The 23,367-nt window shown below is 47.7% G+C and overlaps 1 protein-coding gene across 1 annotated transcript in view; it reads right to left on the reverse strand.

Moving 5' to 3' along the window:
- The window catches only part of LAMC1 (laminin subunit gamma 1), a 50,503-nt gene that overhangs the window by 6,838 nt on the left and 20,298 nt on the right, over positions 1-23,367 (reverse strand). Inside the window, exons 2-19 of the mRNA XM_042873199.1 lie at positions 15,943-16,247; positions 14,037-14,167; positions 12,889-13,055; positions 10,853-11,041; positions 8,733-8,850; positions 8,547-8,645; positions 8,307-8,443; positions 7,407-7,529; positions 7,130-7,319; positions 6,737-6,849; positions 5,859-6,080; positions 5,586-5,774; positions 4,013-4,258; positions 3,771-3,924; positions 3,189-3,331; positions 2,550-2,728; positions 2,232-2,388; positions 265-470 (exon numbers count right to left, since the gene is read on the reverse strand). Coding sequence (XP_042729133.1) covers positions 265-470; positions 2,232-2,388; positions 2,550-2,728; positions 3,189-3,331; positions 3,771-3,924; positions 4,013-4,258; positions 5,586-5,774; positions 5,859-6,080; positions 6,737-6,849; positions 7,130-7,319; positions 7,407-7,529; positions 8,307-8,443; positions 8,547-8,645; positions 8,733-8,850; positions 10,853-11,041; positions 12,889-13,055; positions 14,037-14,167; positions 15,943-16,247 — 3,068 coding nt within the window. The remainder of the gene's footprint in view (positions 1-264; positions 471-2,231; positions 2,389-2,549; positions 2,729-3,188; positions 3,332-3,770; positions 3,925-4,012; positions 4,259-5,585; positions 5,775-5,858; positions 6,081-6,736; positions 6,850-7,129; positions 7,320-7,406; positions 7,530-8,306; positions 8,444-8,546; positions 8,646-8,732; positions 8,851-10,852; positions 11,042-12,888; positions 13,056-14,036; positions 14,168-15,942; positions 16,248-23,367) is intronic.

The raw sequence follows: 23,367 nt of genomic DNA on the forward strand, positions 1-23,367 counted from the left end.
CCATTTCCACCAGCAGTTTTCCTTTAAAAGCAAACATTTTGGTGTATGTTCAGGGTTTTTCCTTCAACAGGGGCAAGGATGCCATTTGTGAAAGAGAATTTGCAAATTCCTTAATTTATTTTCTAGCATTATTCAGTAACGAGAAGACATTTCCACAGCAAATCTGCTATGGCAGTGACAAAAAGCAGAGAAACACAGCCAGACAGTACAGCAAGGAATGGCCCTGCCCTCCCCCTGCCCCATAGATCTGCACAGCACACTCACCACGTTGCCAGCTGCCATCTTTGCCTTCTCCAACATATCAGAAGCCATTGCAATCAGGTCCTCTGTGTCCTCCACCCGGCTCCGGGCTTGCTCTGCCAGGTTCTCTGTCTCCTGCACCGTGTTCTGGATGTTCCTCAGCCTGCTGAGCTGACTTGTCAGTGTGCTGTTGATGTCTCTGAGACGATCCATGAGACCCTGATCTACGTCTGAAAGACACCATGCAAAAGAAGGGAAGCAAAACTAATTAAAGCAGGAAAAAAAGTTGGAGCAGCAGCTTAGCATCGCAGTCAATACACTGGCAGGTTAATCCTCCGCTGAAAGGGGACTTAGCAAAGGTGTTTCATAATTCAGCTGGCTTGAGATCAAAGTCATCATCATTAACTACTAATCAGGCAGACCTGCTGGGTGCTTGAACTGGCTCTAATGGGAGATCTTGTGTTCAGAATCTTGTTTCACCTCTATCATTGATTAAAGAAAGGCAACTGAGCTGCTCTTCTAAAGGTATGTAACATCTGCTTTCCTGATTCCATTTATCTTCATTACTACAATATGAGCAGAGCTGGAGGAATGGCAGGGCTGTATGTTATCCTCTTTGGGCAATGGTGGCTTTCCCTTGAGCCAGACTCTGTCCCAGACAGAGCAGCTGAAGATGTGCAGAGCAGCAAACCCACCCTGACTGCTGCCCACCCCAGAGGGATGGTGAAAGCTAGCAGAACAGATGATCCAGCCTTGGTTCTTCAACACACAAACTATGAGCTCCCTAAAATCTTGTCTGCCAGGTAATGCCCCATAGCAATTTCTCAATAATGGAGCTGTAGAACAGGCACGTGCCTCGTGAACTATTTTGACAGGCAAGAGCACTATTTGGGGACAACGTCCAAGCAGAACTTCACATGCCTTCAAAACTAAGGTTTTCCACAAATACACATCTTTGTCTTGCAGCACATCCTATGTATTAAATGTGAGCATTTAAGCATTAAAAAAAGTCACATATCAAGTAGAAGAGCACAAAGAAATGCCACATGTGCTTTTTGCAAGTGTCATTTTTGCTTGCCTTGAGCTTGCCTTTTCCAGAGGAAAGATGTAGAGAGATGGAGAAGTAACACCCCAAAGCCAATCTATGCCCTAACCTTAATGTAATACCCACACTCACACCTTGCACACAGGACTACTGTCATCTAGGCACGGATGCTAAGAAGGAAACAACACTATGTAGAGATGCAGAGTTTCAGAAATCATTCCCATCAGCAGGAATCCCTTCAAACACATGCAGTGTCAGATTGGTACCAGCTTTTCCAAGCTTTGCCAAAAGATTTTTCCCAAGCGGTCTCAAATCAGCGAGCAAACTCCTGGGGGAAACACTGCTAGTGCAAAGTCGAGTCTCCTTCAAGTTGCTCTTTTCTAGAGCATGCATTAACTCAATGTGTTAAAAAAAACCCTAAGCAAAGTCCACTGTCACACTTCTTAATGCCCTCCTCGTAGACATCCTATAGTAGAGGTGGCAGAACAAGAACTCTTAGGAAGCAGAGTTTAACAGGAAAAACAGCTACAGGCCACCACAACAGCACTTTTTAGGACATTATGCACTTCATGGTGAGCTAATAAAGTTTGCCAGCAGGATTTTGAGGCATTTATTCTTATCACTGATGATATCCCAACAAGAGACGCTTTGGCCCAAGGCATCCAACAAACAAATCTGTGAGCAACTCAGGCTGCATTTGCTAATGGTGAAAACTGCAGAAATACAAACCTATTGAGCACCCTTTTGCTTTTAAAAAAAAAGAACATCAGAGGCAAAAATCAGCCTTTGCTGTTCCTATAATAATGCATAGTAGTTTCAACACCATCCAAAATAGCTCTTCATCCTGGTGCACATTGAAGTCTTGAAATAAAAAGCTCTACATCCTAAGAGAACACAAACATCAAGCTCATTTCATGCTAGCCCACATCTGATCTGCTCAGCTCACCTTTGCTGTTCTGTGCTTCTCGGAGCAGCTCCATAACATGTCTTTCTGCCTGCTTCAACCTCTCCTCGAAGGCTTGATCAGTGACAGTTTCTTCTCCCGTGCCCAGGTTTGCTATAAGGTTTTCCAGCTCCCGTAACCTCTCTCGTTGCTCTGCTACCTGTGTGAAAAGGGCAGAGCACAGTTACATCACGGGGAGAGCAACAGCACACCTTTCTGCTTCCCGTCACTCTGACACTGCACCAGAGCCAATGGGCAAGCAGGTATGGCACAAAGCACCAACCTCAGAAACCACACAGTCAGTCACATTGGTGGCCTTACCTTATCTTTCACTAATCTGTAACACGCAGGGCACTCCTGGCAGCCCGGCCATGACCTGTTGTAGAAGTAGTTCTCCTCGCACTGGTCGCAGCGGTTCCCCACAAAGCCCTCCTTGCACTCACAGCGACCATCCTCACGGCACTGCAGGGCACGTGAGCCCTCCGGGTCACAGTCACATGCTGCGGGGAAGTTAAGCCTTGGTCAGAGCAAAGGAGACACACAAACACTAAAAAACCGCAGCCCGTTCTCTGCCAAAGAAGCAGAGCCGTGGCAGAGCCCTGTTCTCATCAGAGTGCTGCTCTGCAGGGCAAAGCCTTAAGTTGTGCCAGGGTGAGGTTCAGGTTGGATATTAGGAAAAACTCACTCTCACAGGGAGTGGTGAGGCATTGGCACAGGCTGCCCAGGGAGGCAGTAGGGTCACCATCCCTGGAAGCAATCAAGAACCACGCAGATGTGGCACTGAGGGATGTGGTCAGTGGTGGGGATGGGCTAGAGCTGGATTTAGGGGTCTGAGAGGTCTTTTCCAACCTTAGTGATTCTAAGAATATCAGGAGGAAAGTCTGGATCACCCTCTTTTTCAATCACGCTGCTCCTTAAGTCTGGATCTGTACACTGGGGCCATAGAGCACCCACACTCACGTTTGCAGCCCTCAGGGCCGAACCCAAAGTGGTTGGCCTCGCAGCGGTCGCAGCGCTGGCCGGTGACGCCGGGCTGGCACTCACACTGCCCCGTCCATATGTCACACTGGCCGTTGGTGGAGCCCAGAGCATGGCAGTCACACCTGGGGGAGAGAGCCATACATCAACAAGGGGCAGGAGGCATGGCTGCTGTGCCTCTGAAGGAGCCCTCTGAGCACTGCTGGAAGCCTCCACAGCAAGGCAGTGAACTTTTCTTGCTGGGACAAGGCACCCAGCCCCTGAACCACGCAAGGTCACTTGGTGGCTGCACTAAAAAAGGAACCCACGAGCCCCTGCTACCAACAGTCACACAGCCATGTGACACTTTTCTATTTAAAACTCTGATTTAGGGCTATTTATAAAGCTATTTATAAATCAAGATTTTTGTACAGCTCTTGGAGCTACTCCTTAACTCCTGCTCCTCCCCATCCTCAGCAGTGTTAACAAGGAACAAGAGGTACTGGTGACAAGCACCACATTCCCACCGTTGCTGATGGCAGACCCAATAGAGGGCCTGCTGCCCCAGCATGGGCTGAAGATTACCTCTCACAGCCTCGGCCGCTCTGCAGATTGAAGAAGCCAGGCTTGCAGGCACTGCAGTCCCTCTCGGTGACATGGGAAAGGCACTCACATTGCCCTGTCACTTGATTGCAGCTCGTCTGCTGATTCACGGTGCCATAGGGATTACAGTGACAAGCTGCAAAAAGGTCAGGAATGGGAAACGTCACCCCAAGGCAGTTCTCAGGGACCAAACCAGCTTAGAACATGAGAGGAAATGCTCGTACCCTGGCATTTGTCAGCAGGGTTGGGGGCCAGAGGGTTCCCAAAGAAGCCATCCTTGCAGCGGTCGCAATAGAAGCCGGCCGTGTTGTAGATGCACTTGAGGCACTCTCCTGTCTGTCGGTTGCAGTTGCCCACAGCGTTGGGATCGATGTTGTCATTGCACTGGCACAGGCGGCATGGCCTCACAGCCCCATTTTCACCCAGCGGGTCTCCAAAGTAGGCATCATCACACAGCTCACACCTCTTGCCTGTGGCGGGACAGAAGCACATGCTACCCCTAAAGCCATCCGTATTTGCTGTAATTTGTTGTCAATTTAAGAGTCCGAGTGGGAGGAGCTCAATGGGGGCACCCCTGCTCCAGGAAGCCACACAACAGTGAGATTTGTTGAACCTCAGCAGGCAGCCCCCAAAGCATGCAGCCTAGCAGCTTCCCAAACTAGCTGCCAGCTCAGCCTTCCCTGCCAGTCCCAAGCTCTTTCTCAGGCAGTTCTACACACACAAACCATCTTTTCCCTCACCTTTCCCTCATTACGAACACATTCAGAAGCACGAGAAGCAGGAGCAACTCTTGGGTGGTCATGTTAGCTACAATAAATGATGAGCTTGCATGGAAACCTGAGCTGCAAGGAACTCCGACCTCAGCACTCTGAATTGGTTCACAAAGCGATAGCATCCATGGGAACCCCCAGGAGCTGCTCCAGATGGCATGCCTCTGGGCTTGAGCAGGGGCTTTCCCAAGCATTTAAAGCATTTACAGGTACTCTGGACTTTGGAGTCTTTCATGCCAAGCAAAAAACCAACAGAGAAGAGTGGAAGCTGCCAACCATCTTAAGTCTTATTTGCTGTTGGCAGACAGAACAAAAGGCTCCACTTCACAACTCAAGTACGCACTCAGGCTTTCCGGTTTGTCATTAAGGAAAAAGCTCAGCACCTGTTCACACATTTCTTTTCAAAACTGTTGAGTATAAGTCTGGTCTTGCATGTTTTGATTGGTGTTCACATGTCACTGCAAACTTCCAGCTCTTTCTAGGGAGGACACTGGCCTCTGTGAGCATCCCACACTGCCTCTGGCTGGCAAACAGGAGGCACACCTTCTAATTTTGTTTCAGTCTAACCCATCTTCCTGACTCTTTTAGATCTATCAAAGTTTCAGCCCAATGCTATGCAGTTATCAGAGGATAGAATGGCTTAGATTGGAAGGGAACCCAAAGACTCAGCAACATTCCCTGCCATGGGCTGGCTGCCCCCCAGTCAGCTCAGGGATGGGGATCCATGGCCTTGGGCCCGTGTGCCAGATCTGTACTAGAAGCCAGCATAGCTCACATACATAGCACAGAAATGTTAAGATTTGCACAGATGAAAACATTCCTTTCCCTTCCATTCTTGAGAGAAGTGCACAAAGAACAAGTCCTTCAGCCCTGAGCCTCGCCTGGGGAAGCAGGGCTGGTGGAGGAAGGGAAAAACAGGTTGCATTTGAATGAAGAGACACAGCAGTTTGCTGTGGGTCAGAGCAGCAGAACTGCTAGGAGATCAGGAACACAGGGTGGGAAAAGTGCCCTTCTGGCAGGGGCTCACCTGTGGTGCCCGTCTGGCAGCTGGTGCACACAACCTCCTTTGTGCGGGGCACGATGGCGCAGCTGGAGCCAGCAGGGCACGGGCAGGGCTGGCAGTCCAAGGCTGTGCCCGCTGTCGCATCTCCGTAGTACCCATCACTGCACTTCTCACAGTGAGAGCCTGCAGTGTTATCCCTGCAGTCACAAACGCCTGAAACAAGGAGGCAAGTGGGTTTTTTTCCTTCTTCAGCCAACACAAAAAAACAAGTCCTTCACTCCACCTCTTGCTGCTTACCCGTCTCAGGATCACAGGTCTCGCTGTGCCCATTGCAGCTGCAAGGCACGCAGGGGCTGTAGGGTCCCAGGCCAGGGGTCTCTCGGCGGTACCCGGGGGAGCAGCGCTCACAGAACTGCCCCTCATAGCCTGCAGGGCAGGAGCAGCTCTCCACCCATGCCGCGGGCACGCCGGCCCCCGGGACAGCGCTGGTGATGGTAACGTCATCCAGGTGACCGGCACCTTGGAGCAGGGAGAGGAAGACATGGTCACTGCTGCACTACGAGCAGCTGCCCAGGTGACAGCCCGCTCCCTGTCATGCATCACCCTGGGCTCCTCTTCATGAACAACCCCTACTCACATCTGGGGAAGCTGCAAATGTGCATTTTTGTCTGCTTGATTTTAACTCCGAAAATCCTTCTTCTCATGACAACATCCAAAGGTCCATAACTAGCACTTGATTTTTGTAAATCCTCACACCATGGGGAATTTTTCAACAGGATGAAGGTAACTGATCACAGAGAAACTGATTTTTGTCTCCCCACATCTACGCTATCGTATCTGTCAGGACTCTGCACTGCACGTTCCTATCAATTTGGAAAGCACTGGATGCACAACAGGAGTGAAGAACCACATCTGCTCCACAGAGGGACATCAGCAATGACAAGCACTCAACTCTGAGATTCTCAAAGGCAGCACATCATGTTTCTTCTCCATCTCCTCTCCAGGAGCCCCAGGAGAAGCTGCTACACAGGAAGGCCAGGCAGAAAGCAATTCAGCATGGCTCTGCCAAATAACCTGCCACATTTATTCATGACCAATCCCTGCAAGTAAGCAATCACAGCACCAAACAAAGGGGTCTGTCCCTCTTTCTTATGTCACTCTGCTCAGCGACTTACTTCTCTCACTGTATGTTCCACGGATCTTGATGGCAGTCAAATTGTTAAGAAGCTTCTGGAAGTCGAATGCAGAGAGAGCAGGCCTCCATGGGTAATCGGCAGCCTCATGGAGCCTAGGGAGAAAAGGCATGCCCCATTAGCAAAGCTTTCAGATGCTAACAGCTGTGTCCTTTTAAAGCACTATTTCCAAGCAAGGCATGCAATTGCCACATACTCTTCATACACTTAAGCAACACCGCTGAACAGCCAGCTTCAAATTGACCTGATAAGACCGCTCTTGTGAGCTAAAATTACTGCTGTTTGTTTTCCCAGGAGCTCAGAGGGCAGAGTGTGTGGCAGACTGGGTCCCACCTGCTCTCTGGGCTCCCACTGGGCTGGGCTGGGCCCCCTCACCTGAAGGTGTAGGTCAGTGGGCTCTCACTGGGGTACGAGTTGCCCTGGGCAATGAGAGGCACCGACACACGCAGCCCGGCCCCTTCCAGCACCAGGTCCTCTGCAGAGAGACGTGTGTCCCGTCTGTCCACACGGAAGGAGAAGGTCAGATTCTGACCGTAGCTCCAAACTTGGTTGCCCAAAAACTTGCCTGGAATGGGAAGAAATCCTTACGGTCAGGAGACAGAGAACAGAGAGGCAAGGGAGTCAAGAAGCGAGCTTTTCTGCAGTGACCTACGTGGTGCAACAAAATAGATGGGGAAGTAACTGTCTGAGATGACAGAGATGTCCTGGGTCTCTGAACTCCACTGCAGTGGGACTTGGGAGCCATCACGTTGCTCAGCATGCCACTCGTCCTCTCCTGAAAGCCAAACATGCAACAGTCAACATCATTCGAAGGAGTCATCCTGCAAACTGCTCATATGTAACCCATCTCTATTCTACATGCTGGTACTGTGCAGAACACACACAGCATATCCAGAGTGCTGATTTAAGCCCTCTGAACTTCAAACACTAGAAAAAACGCAAACTTGCCTAACATTTTGATTTCTAGAGAGCTCAGGAAAAGACTGGGAAACCAGCAGTCAGCAATGACTTTATGCAAGTTTCAGCCTTTGTAAGAACCATTCTCCATTGGAATTTTAATTATAAAGATGTTCTTTTTAGACTACGCAGAATGAAAACATTCATATGCAGGAAACAGACTGTATGAGAAAAGATTTCTGCTCAGCTCACGGATCCATCAGAAACACAACCACGTTTCATTCAGAGCCAAGCAACCCAAAACCTGAAGCAATTATAATCCTCTCCCTCAAACTCGTGATTCAGTTCTAAAATGGAGAAAATGCCCCTCCTTCTTTAGCACCTCTTTTTTGAGGCATGAAGTTTTACATTATCAGTACCCACTTAAACTGCATGCACTGGGTGCCTGAGGGCAAAGCCATGAATTCTTTCCACCCCAACGAAACAAACAACCTGAAGATGGGGAAGTTCTCATTGACTTTGGAAGCTCCGTGCTTCCCAAAAAAGGGAATCTGGGATTGCACCCAAAGTTTGCAATCTCACACAGAGAGGAGGGAGCAGGACTTATCCCACTTTCATCAACCCGACCTGAGATACAAAGAAAAGCTCATTTTACCAAACTGAAAGCTGGAGGTGATGCTGTACACGCTGTAGCCAACAGCATTGGTGCAAACTGAGGAGTGTCCAAAACAGAAGCAGGGCGTACAGCCTCTTGGATTTGAGGGATCCAGATGGAAAAACCCAGGTTTGCATCTGAAGTTGCAAAGGAAAAAGAATTCATTTCCCTGTTACTTACTCCAGGCCATTGCTCAAATATTTCTCATTCTTGAAACAAAGCCACAGGACGAAAACTCACCTCTCACAGTGGAAGCCCTCAACGTTGTCCTTGCAAGTACACCGTCCTGTTTCCATGTTGCATTCACCTGTGCTGCCAGCAGGATTGCAAGAACAGGGCCTGAGAGAGCCACGTGAGAGGATAATTAAAATCACTCATACTTTAAAAAGGCGTCTTCTTTTCCCTTCAGAGAGCAACTCCCCTTACCTGCACCCAGCCTCAGAGAGGGAGTGGAAGCCCGGCTGGCAGCGGTCACATTTCTCTCCCATGACACCAGGTTTGCAGCTGCACTGGCCATAGCTGTCACACTGCGTGCTGAGGGAGCCTGGGGAAACAAGGACAGGGGCCTTACCACACCCATGTGAGATTCACCCAGCTGTGGGGAACGTGCAAGAAATACAAGGAAGTCTGAAGAACAGCTTCAAGCTGATGAGCAACAGCTCACAGTTTGGTGTTTCTCCATAGCAGGCCTGGAGACAGATTATCAAGTTTTGCAAAAAGAAAAACAAACCTGTATTCAGCTCGAAGTATTCTTTCCAAATGTTGTTTTTATACAATTCTTCAAAACTTAATTGCATTCTCTTCCTTATTTCTTGCTCTCAATACTACCTTGATACATCTACGTCCATCCATGTTGCTTTGAGCAGCCTGGTCTGGAGGGAGGTATCTCTGTCTATAGCAGAGGTTGGAACTAAATGACCTTCAAGGTCCCTTCCAACCCAAGCCATTCTATGAGTCTATGATCTAATGCCCCACCTTTTCTCCCCGCAGCACACCCTAAGAAATTATTCCCCAAGCCCCGTGTCTCCCTAGTGACCACCTCCCCTTTGCCAGGAGCTATCCTGATCTCTTCTACCCTTCACACTCCAATTTCCCCCAGTGATTCCGAAGCTGGATTTAAAGACTGAACCATCCCCCCAGAGAGAGGCTCCATGTGCTTACACTATTAGCCCTAATCAATTCTACAGAAAAACTTCCTTGTTTGACAGGATTCCTCCAAGGTACTACCCAAAAATCCCCAGAAGGGGACTTGCACAAACAGCAGCAAGGGTTTCTTTAATCCTCAATGCCTCTTCCTCAGGCACTGCTGCAGTCAGCAGGCCAAAAGCTGTCAGCACTACAAGAGTTAACAACTAGGACAAAAGCATACTAAAATAGATAAATACTTTTCTTTCCACTTCAGTCCTCGTTAGACGATTATAGCAAAGTGAAAAGTCATGAGACGATTAGGCTGGACAGGAGAGAAGAATGTACAAAGCCTTCACCATATACCAAGTACAGCATACTTCTAAGAGACTCCTTTGCAATCCCACAAATGACTACTAAGGTAAAAACAGCGTTCAGGTAAAAAACAGTCATGTAAGATAATCCAGATACACACTGGATGACACAAGCTGATGCCTAAGTTATAAGGGCCTCTGAAATTTGTCCTAAAATACCTGGGAAGTCACCTCACTGCCTCTTCCCTCCACTGACACCAACCCTCAGGACAGACATGTCTTAAAATAAGGTAGGGCATGAGAACCAGGGAGAGCAGAGGGAGGAAAAAAGGGGCCTTTCTTGGTCAAAGCTTCAGAACTGTATGACTCTGACCAAATTAGCTAGCAGACGTACCCTGCCAGCCCTCTCGCTGGCTGCTTTTAGGGCATGCCGCAAGCAATTACTTATTCCAGCTACTCTATTTTGGAACTTCACATCATATCTTACTATCTGTTACCCTTTTGTTTCCTTCGCCCCTATTTGTTGCGGGGCTGCTGGAATTACGGGACCACGCCATACAGGTCAAGCGGTTCCCTTGACGACAAAAGATTTGTTCTCCTGCCAGGATTTTTTCCATTCTTTTTTTTAAAAAAGGAGTCTAACTGCATGTTTTGACTTGACTTTGTTTCTTCTCGTCCCCTTTTGTGTTTAAGGTTTCACTGGTTTGTATTTACAGTGCTTAGATACTCAGTAGGAGAAACTGATGCTGCTAATATTCACTACCATTCTTTGGTCCAAAGAACTTCCTGAAATATCCGCTCGCGTAATCTTGTTTATTAAGAATTTAAATGAGTGCTTTAGTGCTGGGTGTGCCCAAGGCAACACATACACAGTGGTGGAAAAAAAAAAAAAAAAAAAAAAGACAACTATTTTAGAGTACATTTGAAGGAGTAAATGCTGCAGTGGTGAACTATCTGCCCCTGCCACTCCAAGCCCAGTTAGATCCAAGGATAATTTTAACCATTACACAACCCAGTAAACATCTCCTGTGCAGGCCAAAATTAAAAATGACAAAAAAGCCTTTTCACTTCCAGGCTTGCCATCGTCTGCAGCACCCTTACACTTACCCACAGGGTTGCAGCTGCAGGGCAGGCAGCCCTCCTCGCTCCCGAGGCGGTAGAAGCTGTCTCTGCACCTCTCGCAGTGGGCGCCGTCAGTGTTGTCCCGGCAGCCCGAGCAGTGCCCGCCATGGCCGGTGGAGCGGTACAGCTCGGGGTCGAAGTAGCACTCCTGGGATCTCCCATTGCAGTCACAAGCTGCAGGAAAACACATGGGGATCAACTGTGTGGATATCCCAAAATCACTGAATCACCAAGGTTGGAAAAGACATTCAAGATCGTCCAGTCCAACCATCCACCCATCACCAATAGTTCTCACTAAACCACGTCCCTCCACACAACGTCCAAACGTTCCTTGAACACCTCCAGGCTCGGTGACTCCACCACCTCCCCGGGCAGCCCATTCCATTGCATGACCACTCTTTCAGAAAAGCAGTATTTCCTAACATCCAGCCTAAATCTTCCCTGGCGCAGCTTGAAGCCATTCCCTCTAGTTCTATCATTGTTACATGAGAGAAGAAGCTGACCCCCAGCTCACAACAACTGCCTTCAGACAGTTATAAAGAGCAGTAAGGTCTCCCCTGAGCCTCCTCCAGACTGAACATTCCCGGCTCCTTCAGCTGCTCCTCATCAGCCCTGTGCTCCAGACCCCTCACCAGCTTTGTCGCCTTTCTTTGAACCCGTTTCAGGGCCTCAATGTCTTTCTTGCAGCGAGGAGCCCAAAAAATCCCAACCCGGCCAGTCACAAAACCCAGCATACAAATATGAATACTTCAGCCATGCTGAGGAATCCTGGTGACACGGTGCACCCAGTGACCACCAGCAGGGCCCCTCTCGTCCCCGTGAGCCTAGTGGTGACTTCCAGCCCACACAGTGCCCTCCCATCCCATCCCACGCAGTACCACCGACTCCAGTCACGCAAACACACATGGCAAGATCAGAGCAAGGGCTGACATCCTGCTGTGAGAAGGGCTTCTTCCTGGGAGCAGACAGAGCCCAAATTCCCTCTGCTTGGGGAGAGGGAGGGCCGGGCTTCAGCATCCTGTCAAGGGAAGCCACAGGTCTCCAACAGCCAGCTGGGAACCATCAGTGCACACCGAGGTCAGACAGGAAGAAAGCTTTTCTGTCTGAAAAAGCTTCCCCATAAAGTAAACTACCAGGAGCTGCAACACTAAACTAAGAAAAATAAATTGGCATTCAGTCCCAGACATTTCCATTTGCAGCCCAGAACTGTTGCAATAGTCTTGAAATTGGATGAAATAGTCTAGAAGTAACTAAAGAAAGTAATCCAAATCCAAGAGGAAATCAGGGAACACTAAATGAACTTTTTAAAAGGCAATTAGACTCCAGAAACTAAATGCATTTGTTTTACTAGCACGAGCTGGTAGGTTTTGTGGTAAAGTTCTTTCCTAAAGATTGCTCCCATCTCTCTCCAGAAGGGACATGCTCCTTCCCAGGGACACAGCAGAAGGCTCCTGCAGAACAGGGATGACAAACCAAAGGCAACATTCCTCAAAAGATCTAGATGTGCTCCGAGCAGCACAAGGAAATGGACTCTGCTCTACTTTCCCATCAGCATATACTCTGAGATAGGAATCTGAGCCTGTTTTGAGAGCACGTTATGCATGCAGATCCCCAAGGAGAATCTGAACGCCTCTGCTGACACAACAGCAGTAACAGTCCATCTACCACCCTATGCTTCATCAGAGAACTCGCAGGACATGTTGCTGAAATGCCAGATAAAACACAGCATTGGGTCATCCCAGTTTTAGGCCTGCTTCTAAGGAAGGCTTGGGTCTCCTTCCTTTGCAAACATGGGCAGATGTGAGTTTGGATAACATCAGAATCTCCAACAAACATTTCATGCTCTCAGAAACCTGATATACTTCTATAGGGGCACTAAGAGGGATCTGAAGCATCTCCAACTTGGGAGCACAAATCACACAGGCTTTTGATAGAGACAGAGACTTAAAACCAGGCCATTTCAACAACCAGGGGAGCAAACCCTCAAGCACTCGCCCTGCCAGGTGTGTGGACACACATACGCAAGCACTCGTTGGCACTTTCTGCTGTTGCTCTTCTCCACGGCCGGTCATTGAAGAAGGGAAGGCACTTCTCACAGTCATCCCCAAAGGTGTTGTGCTTGCAGTTGCAGACCAGCTTCCCAAGCTCATTCCTTATGCACTCGCTTGCATGGCCATTGCATTTGCATCTGGTTAACAAGAGACAAAGAATGGGTGTTTAAAATCCAGAGATCCAGGTCTCCCATGGAGCAATCCAGAAAATGCCCAGATATAAAAACTTGAGACAAGGCGTATTTCAGAAGGTGTAAGATTACAACAAAACTGATAACACAAATCCTGTGGAGCAAACAGGTGTAGCATCCTCAAGGCAAGTGCACAGAAAAGCAAGAATGCCAACCCACCTCCCTCTGAAATCTGTCACTAAAGCAAGATAAACTAAGCAGAAGAAGCAAAAATAGTACTGGTGTTACATTAGTACACATCTCCTTAGTGTCTCTCTCATGGGAGTCCTGGAAAAGTTATACATGCTGCCCATATGCTACTGTTATCAGAGTAAGGAATTAAAGATCACAATGTGACTGGTATGGCAGCCCAGTCTCCAGCTTGCTCTCTGCAAACAGCCTGAAACGCTCCACTGGGCTCAACTCTGTTTACGAAAACATTCTATTGCCAACAAATGAAGATTAAAGCATTCTGCAGTACGTTTTGGCAGAAGGAACAGAGAATCACAGCACTGTACAGTGCTTCAGATCTCCATGGGAGACGGCCGCCCCCAACGTTTAGGTGAAGCAACAACCTTGAGACTTCCTACTTGCTGTTACTCCAGGCTACGGATTAACCACGTGTGTAACAAAGCACTCCTAAATACTTTTTTTTTCCCCTTTGTTTTACTTTCTTGTCACTTTCTGTGCCCCACTTCCCCAACCGCTGAACTAATTGAGCTAATCAGGAAATAAAACACTCAGTCCTCGTCTACCTCTGAGATTTACAGCCTCAAGAAGACACGTATAGTATTTGTGAGCTCTATAAAGACTCACTCTGCGGCATTTTGACAGTCAATAAAGACAGGAACTTAACAGTACCACGTGACTATAACCAGAATCTGTCAAGCACTCCGGTAATCCCCACCAAAAGCTCCAAACAAACACAGAGGTTTATTGTTTACTCACCTACCACCCACGGCAAAATCAGAAATCGCGTAGTAATACGACTTGAGCACTTTGGGGTCATTGAAAACTTCATCTCCGAAGGTGTTGAGGCGGTTGAGGCTCACCCGAATATCGGTGGCTGTCACCCATTCCTAGGGCAGACAGAAACCCCATCAGAGCACACACAGAGGAACCCTGAAGTGCGTGTCAGCACCGCATCACCAGCTGCTGTATTTACATTCCGTAAGTCTGGCCAGCAGTCATTCATCAGTCAGCACGTTCCTACCTCACCACTTCCCCTCCGTTCCTCTGAGGCTCACCCAGCCCTGCCCAGGAAGCCTTACTTCATATCCTCTTGCTACGGATAAGTTTTCCAGACAGCCCTTTCTCTGCACCCCTTCCCAGGGCCTTCTTGGGCCTTGACTGCTCTCAGCTGCAAGAAGCACAAGGAGCTCTGCTACCCTCACATACCTGGTGGCTGCTCTCTTGCAAAGCAAGAATGGGAAGAGCTTTAGGGTGTGCTCATCTGCAGACATACATCTCCAGAAAAGAAGACAGGCAGATGAGTGAGGGTGTGAATTAATCTTTGTATTTACACAGCATCTTCCACGACGTACCTCCCTATCCTCTCCCAGCAACAGCCAGCAAACATAGCAAGTCTCCAGATTTCATGTCACCTTCACGCTGTGGCTGTTAGCATCTCACTGCTCTTATTACAGCTTTTGCAATCCTGTTTTCCTTCAAACGTGGTGAAGAGTACAGGAAAAACATCCAGGCATGTACAACTGCACTGCAGCTGCGCTGCTGTTCAGTCAGCACAATAAGGAGATTTGCTGAGCTACAAGCACTGGCATCAACACATGGAAACACTGAGCACAAAACACAGATTTACTTCAGTTCTGCAAAATCAATGCCAGAGGCTTGTATGTATTTTAGGAAACCAGTGGTCAGGTCTCCGTTCCCTACATGGAGTTTATTAGAGGATTATAAACCCTATCACCAACTGGAAATTTTTCTGTTCACATTCATGATTAGAAACCACTCTCAACAAGGTCTGTCTGCAGGAAAAAGGTGGCCAAACTGGTTCTTTTCCATTTCACAAGTTTTTCTCTCTCCCATTTATCTTTATATTTGTTTGTAGAACTCAGCCCCACCGGATACTTTTCTGCCCACTGACTGAAGATCAGGGATCGCCTTGCTAATGTAAGAGGAGGGAGGGAGGAGCTCCTAAAGGAAGGAGACAAGCCCTGTTGGGGCAAATTCCACAGCTTCAGCTCTTTGTTGCATGATGACCATGGAGAAAATGGCAAGTAAACCGGATAAACTGGTGCCCCCAGTATGCTCCAGAGCACTGCCCAGCCAGCAGCATGAATGGTAAGAACAAAAAGCCCCTGACCAAATCCCTTATCTAAGCCTTTTGTAAGAGAAACTAAAGGTAGATAAAATCACGCTCCCCCTGCCTCAGCATACATGTAATGCAGAAAGTTAGGGTTTCAAACAACTCCTCACTTGTTAATCATATACTATGTTTCTTGATGTTCTGTGCTCAAAACATACATGAAGATGCCTCATAGCAGACTCAGGCCCTATTCGTATAGCTGAAACAACAGCAAAATGCTGCAGCTGCTTTCTAAGCTGACAGAGGTAAGCATCCATTCTCTGAAGATTTCCATGGTGTCTATGAAAAGTCATCTTTGATACCACTGACATTTTCTTTGTTGTTGTTTTACCTAAAACTTACTTACAATGGAGTTCCATTCTTTCTCCAGAAACATTTCTTTGGATCACCCCACCCACCCTACCTGTCCAGTGGTCCATGAACAAGGGCTCGAGTATGAACAGTCCAGCCCCCAAAGCTGCCATTCATGACAGTTAACAGAAGGACCCAGCTCAGACTATCTGACAGACACCAGTCCTGCTCACGTACCTGCAGCACAGGGCTGTTGTCAAAGTTGTAGGCGCTGGGACGTCCTTCCAACGTTGAGAAAGCCACGTTGCCCCCAGTGAGGGGGGAGATGTCACTGAACTCATCCGTGCAGAGTGCCTGCTGCTCGTCCTCCCCAGTCCGAATAAAGCCCCGGTTGACTTTGTTATAGGTGCTCTCACAGGACCCACTGTAATACTGGTAGGGCACCCACGGGCCATCCTCCCGTGTGCGTTTGTAGATGGCGAAGCTCTCTGGCCTGCTGGTGTGGAACTTCAGTCTCACGTATGTGATGTCAAAGGCCTTTCCTGTAGGAGATGGAACAAAGGAGTAAGAAACAACTCACAACAAAGGTTTAGGTTTAGAAGATCTCCAGTTCCATCCAACAGGATGGGCAGCTTCCAGTACCACAAGCACTGTACTTCCCAGCAAAGACAAGGTGAAGGAACCAAAGGTCAAGGCGAAGGCTGAAGAGATAAATAAACAGATCCATGGATTTCAGCACAACTTAACACACAGCTAATGCACTGTAATTCTCTTTTGCAGGCATCACTGATTACATCCTTATCCCAAAAGGATGAACAGTCACAGATGCACAAACAGCATGTGTATATCTAAGGCCAGGTCTAAGCTAATCATGCAATTTGATATTTATTCCAAAAATACGTATTGGAGAAACATTATTAACCAGAGGTAAGAGTCACAGTACAGGGTTCCCCCTGCTCAGACAGAGAAACAGTCCCAACTCTTTCCAGTACTCATGATGTCTTTCCTCCAGCACTGAACTATTGAGGACATCCCCTTCTAAATATTCCCTGGGAAAGACAAAGCAAGGTTCAAGTTTCTTGGAAACTATGATTAAAGTTGCCAAGACATTCTTCAGTTTGAAGTGCAACACGCTAGCCATGGGATAAATACAAAGCCACATCCCTTCCCTCTGTTCTCCCAACAGGTCTGCAGACAACAGCACACCATCCTCCAAAAAGGATTCTCTCTGGTGACTTGAACATGCACTCCTGCACACATAAACCAACTGCTCAGAGGATCAGTTGATCAAGACACAGGCTTCCTCTGCTGTAGGAGTTATGCAGGTTTAACCCCTGTTTGTAAAAATAAATGAATGGCACCACATTAAATTTTATCAGGAGACTTGGCACCTGCTGAAGAGTGTTTCACTGCACAGACAGGCAGCACAAGGCAACAGGAATAGCATAGGCCTAAAGCGCATCTGCAAAAAGCTGACTGCAATGAAATGACACCTCCAATTTAAGTTCTTTCACATCTAACATTACTCCAATCATCCCAGTTTTATGCAAGTGAGACTCTGATCTGAAGTTAATGAATGACTCCCTCTCCAACCTGGAGCATCACAGTGATACAAGGCCCCCAACACTTCCTACTATTCTACTCATACAGTGTGTGAGCTTATAGATGAGCTAAGCCCAAGACTGGAAGCCAGACATTAACAATCTGTTGCTCTTGCTCTGTTCCAGCTGACTGTTGGTTCAGAGTCAAGTTACTCAATGTGATCTTCTTACACACAGAAGGCAACAAGTGAGAATTTATCTCACTGTCAATGACAACTTGATCCCATGAAGGCCAGAAATTCTTCCTATCAATACTTACCATTGTACAGCAAAGGCTTAGCCTCCTCTCACCACCCAATGCAAGCAGGAGATGTAATCCCATTTGTACTTTGTTCCAGCAGAAGGCCAATTCACAGCCTGAACATCCCTATCAAGAAATAAATCAAAGCCTGCAGGAGCATCCCAGCTAAAAACTTCCATGCCCTCACCACCTCATGCCAACAACCTGCTGGCTTTTCTCCCATCTCCACTCTAACTAACTGGATTATGATCTCTGTTTCCCAAAGAGCTCTCCTGCAGCTCCTTGCAAAAAACATCACCCAAGCTAAAGGCACAGCATGTGCAAACCAGGCTCTGAGCAGCACAGAAACATTTTTCCATAGAAACCCATGTGTTAAACTGAAAGAACGCTTCCTTCGTCTTCAGTTTTACACCACAGGCCAAAGAAAACTTACTGGAAACTTGTCCAAGTGCACAGCCCAGGTGAAAAGACATTTATTTTAGCTGGCAGCGTGACTGCTTGAGAAGCCCTGCTAATGGCATGACATTGGAATGCAGTTAATGCACACAGCAAGGCTGTGCTCCAGCACTGTAACAGCCTGCCATGGGTAAATACTGCAGGAACAATAGCATTTACCCAAGACCAGCTGACACAGTGTTGAAACACGTTTCCCCCCCTTGTTTATACTGAACATAAAAGCTGTGCTTAGCAGCCTGCCTGCAAACTCTTCAAGGCTGCACAGCCTCTTTCCTAGCAAAGATAAGGCTTCCAGGTCTTGCAGGGCTCCATAAATACATGTTGCTGTTACTCTAAGGAATAGCAACAGCAATAATGAGGTGAAAAGCAGCTTTAAACATTTTATTTTGAAGAGAGAAGTCATTGCTCTTCTGTTCCTAGACAACGACAATTGTTTTGATCTCATTGTGGCCTTAAAGCATCTAACAGCATCATGCATCTGATGTATTTCCCTGTGTACTGAGAAGCAGCAGATCTATTTTACAGGAAGAGCTCCATGTGTTTTTTAAAGAAGGTCATTAGCAGAAAGATGATGCACTGTAATTAGCAATCATGAGCTCAGCACTTTGGGAGTGCAACCTGGCATACCTCTGGAGCACAAAAGCACAAGCCTCATGTTTTCATACAGCATCCTTTCTGGCACAGAAAGATGTCCACCTGCAAGTGGCAAGGTGACAAAAACAAGCAGCCCTTCTTACAGTGCATGCTGATGTAGAAAATCACATAAATATGCACGTGGTTCCAAGGCAGCTCTGCTGTTACAGATTCAAAGACGGCAGCAATAATGGTGAGAGCTGTTTGGCAGTGTCGGATGCAGGGCACACCATCCCCAACAACCCAACCATGCTGTCAGCCCAAGCACAACACCCAGGGCCAGGGGGCAGACATCAGTAGGGTCATCATTCCTGCACCCCAGCAGGAAGCACACCACACTGAGCACCATAAAGATAGCCTGGAAAATGTAAGTAAATGCTGTTTAGATCTGGATGAGAAACTCCTCCCTTTCCCCTCCAAGTTAAGAATTCATGCCTACTCACAAAAGGGCTCCTTGTGCTCAGGCTCCTCAGAAAGGATGGATGATTTACATCAGGAAAGCATCCTGCCAGCTGGCACAGCCACTACAAGCACCGGATTGTGAGCAGATGCCTTTGAGATAAGCCCCACCGACACTTGGCTCCTTCATTATCGGTCCGCTCACATCCGTGGCCGCAGGAAGAACTCCCGCTCCCTTCCTTATTGTCTGCGACTCCACTTTGCAGCCTCCTCACAGCAAGCTTTAAACGGCCGCTGCTAAGTTCTGCTGCTGAGAAAATAACTCCGTCTGAGAACGTGCACTGGGCAAAGAGTTTTTCCTGCACTTTCATTTTCAGCAAAATTCTCAGAATTGTAATGAAACAGTTAAACCTTGCTCTGAATGTTTCCCTTTTGGCTATCTCCTGTTTCACATTTATTGCTTTTCAACTGGCCTTCATTTCCATTTCACAGCAACAAGGTAAGGGCCAGCAGCTCCCTGGCATTTCCTCCTGCTGACCTGCCCCATGCTCGTGGCCAGAAGGGAAGCCAGCTCAGGCCCTGGGAGGTGCCTATGGACATTCATCCCTCCTCCTTACTCTTGTCTCAGTTCCCTCACCCAGCGCAAGGCTCGACCAGCTACAAGCAGACACTGCTGCCAAAGACTTGGGGCAGAAAGCACTCAGTAGCTCCAAAGGAGAAACACCAGCAATGGCAAGAGACAGGTGATACTGAGTTAACAAGATTTTACTTAGGAGTAAATTTCTTGCACCAAGCACTGCTCTCAACTACTGCAGGATTTTGGGCAGCCTCTTATTCTAGAGACCCTCCTGGAGCACAGAGATTGATGGTAGGAAGGGAGTGTTTAAGGAGAATGAGTTCCTCATAGAGAGAGTGGTGAGGTGCTGGCACAAGCTGCACAAAAAGTTGTGGATGCTCCATCCCTGGAGGTGTTCAAGGCCAGGTTGGATGGAGCCCTGGGCAGCCTGCTCTAGTACCAGATCTGGAGGTTGGCGGCCCTGCCTGTGGCAGAGGGGTAGAAGCTTGATGATCCTCAGGGTCCCTTCCAACCCAAGCCATTCTGTAATTCTATGAAAACAAGGAATTATTACAGTGCTACAGCAGACATCTATAATAATGACATCCAGACTTCTCTGGGAAATTTTGTGCAGGATTATTACAGCACTGGTATTGCACATAGAAATGGCGTAGCCAGAGTCTGAAACAAAGAGAAAACATAGGGTTTACCTTTTCTGATAATCTGAAGGATTTATCACAAGCACGTCACAAGCCGTGCTCCACCAAAACAATAGATTTTGGCACAATGAGCTCCACCAGTGCTGGATGGGACAAAGCAGGTTGCTTTTCCTATGGCACTTGTCCTGAAATGGGGCAGGAGGAAGGAAAGGCACAGGGACGCTCGGGGAACCTCAGCATGCTGGAATGAACGTGAACTCCCACCGCCCCATTAGGTCATGCATTCTTCCAGGCACTCCAGAACAAAGGCACCATTGACTTGTGCGTGTAGGCGGCTCCGGACAGCAAAGGGCTGCCTGGTAAATTATTGCATGATAATCCAACATTGATAAGTCATCAAGGCTGCTTGTTCCAGTCGAGTTTCCAGAGGGGGGGGAAGGAGTGGAAACTTGTTTCCTCTGGAATGGGCTGAAGGCAGCCTCATAAGTAAAGCATTTTTTCATTTGATCACTCTGAAGTTGGTGCGCGGATCGGCACAAAAATCAGAAGATGTGGAATTCTGTAATCGCCGCTGTATTTTTACAGCTTTGATGAAAAGATGTTAAATCCATCTCCCAAAAACGCCAGCTGTGTTTATTCATTAGGGACTGGAGAGATACCATGCACAACACAAAAGTCCTATCCGCACAGGAAGGCTCAAAGCTCTTTTTCAGCACAAACGATAAAAGCTCGTTTTAAAAAGGCATTTTACACTTGGCAAGTGCTGCCAGATCACAGATGATCAAGGACTGCACACGCCATTTTGGAAGGGCTCCATTTTATTCACAGACCCAACCACAGAGCTGCCTCTGCTTGGGGCGACAGAGGGCTGGGATCCTTGGACAAGTCCAAGCTAACCCCAAAATGAATATGAAAGGTCACAGCAAGGGTAAGTCTTCCTCGTGTGGGAGATGCAACTCCTACCCACCAGAGCCCACCACAGATCCAATGGTGGCACTGGGAGGTGAGGAGATCCACCAACAACTTTTCAGCTGTATGAAGGCCATACTTCCCAGCCCTGGAATGGCGCAAGGCATCTCTTACAGATGTTTCCTGCATGAGAAAATATCTCTAAAGGCATCAAAACTAAACAAATCACATTACATTTTAATTTCTGCTATGACATTTCAATTAGACAGTAGGAGATGTAGGTGGGAATGTTCCCAATGTTCAGCCCCAGCTCTGTCTGCTGTCTGCTCAGAGGTGGAGATGCGCGGAGGGAAGAACAACTGGAAAATAAATTACTTCCAAACAGCAAAAGTTTAGATAGCTAAAACACGAACTTGTAGCTTCTTCAAACATGACATTTAGCCAACTGGCAAACGCGTATCTTCCTGTAAAAAGAAAACAGGATTACTGGGCTACGTTGCAGTACCTTGCAAACAGTAAACTGAAATATCAGGCGATCTGGTGGGAACTGCAACACCATTTCTTTAAAGGACAAATAGACTGGGCAAGTTCAAGTGGTGAGCTGAAGGCAATCCAGGCCAAAGTCAGCACAGAGGCAGCTTCAGCTTAGGTGCACAAGTAGACACACTGCCAGACTGCCCTTGCTTCTGGACACAACCCAGCAGCTCAGTCCTTCATCGTTACCAATCTCAGCCCATTGGTTTATTAAACAGTCTCTTAAAGGTTTTCCTTCCCCAGCCTGCTGAATGGCAGCCCTTTCTCCACTCCTCATGTGCCCATGGCCCAAAGCAGTGCTAGTGCCTGGCTCGGCTCCTGTCTGAATCGGATGATATCAAAGACAATTAGGCTCAACAATGCCAGTTATAAGTCGAAATTAAATTATATGACAAGATGAGAGCTGCAAATTCAGCAGCACCAGTTTAGGAACAGGACAGCCATCCAGGCTAGCTAGCACACTGCTGTCTTCACCACCAGAGAGAGACCGAGTATTTTCCTATCCCAAAACAGTGAATTTTCTGGAATTTGGATGGTTCCACCTCCCTCCCACCCCTGTCCTTCCACCTCCTACTCACCAGCCAAAGATTCCTCAGACTCAGTCCATTATTAACGCTGCAACTATTTGGAAAGAACACTGTTGGTGTTCACATCCATCACCTGCCCCAGCAAGGACAGAACAGCCCTCTTTTCTCTGTGATGTTGGAAGTTTTGACTTCTCCAATAACCAGTTAAGAAAACTCTAAGACTTCTAGCACATCTGAATCACGTCACATAACAGGACACAGAGTTTCCAAGCCTCCTGCCTCTGCTTTTTCCACCACCCCATCTTTCCACATGCCATCGCACTGTGCTCTAGTACATGCTGTGTGAATTACAGGCTCATGCACAAGCTACCGCTATTTGCTAAACAAATTGCAGCAATATCCATAAGGACCATTTTCAAGCAGCCACCCACACACCAGTTTTACTTTCTCAGCCTGTGAAGCTATGTAGGAATTGGGATAAACAGCCTTGGCAGAACCGTTGCTGGAGCGAGACCATTTCCAAAACAAAGCCTGCCACTGACTTATGTTTCAAATATGTTTTGGAAAGTCAGAAACAAAGCTTCTTCCAACATTTTTCTCTTGAGGCAGAGAGGGAATTGCATTTCAGTTCTCAGCTCACGGGAACAGCCAGTATGTGCCTTTGGCTCTGCATCTGGAGAATCAAGTGCAGGCACTGAAAATGCTCCAAGTTACAAAGGTGCATTAAAGACAGTCACATGAGTACACGTCCATCCATGTTTCCGTCCAGACAAGCACTAAATGCAGTGCCTGTTTCTAAGGAGAGAGAATTTATCAAAAAGCATTAAAAATGGGAAGTAAGCGTGGCTTAGCGTTATTCTTTTCCCAGAGAAACAACTCGATAGGGTTGCTCTGGAACACCACTGACAAAAAATGAAACTGGCTGCTCTCTCTTGACGTCTCACAGAGAACGAACCCCAGGCTTCCCAGGTTGCCAGCTGCAAATCTGCTTCAGGTCAGGCTCCAGAAGACCACGAGACACCCACACTGAACCTGGGTTCAGAAAGCTGATGTTGGAAGCAGTCTGACCACCACCTGGGATACTGCAGAGAAGTCAAACAAGTTTCCTACAAAGCATGTTTTCCTAGAACAGCCCAAGCGGAAACCA

Source organism: Lagopus leucura, unplaced genomic scaffold (genome assembly GCF_019238085.1).
Source record: "Lagopus leucura isolate 7727_CA_CO unplaced genomic scaffold, USGS_WTPT01 Super-Scaffold_100009, whole genome shotgun sequence".
NCBI classification, from domain to species: Eukaryota; Metazoa; Chordata; class Aves; order Galliformes; family Phasianidae; genus Lagopus; species Lagopus leucura.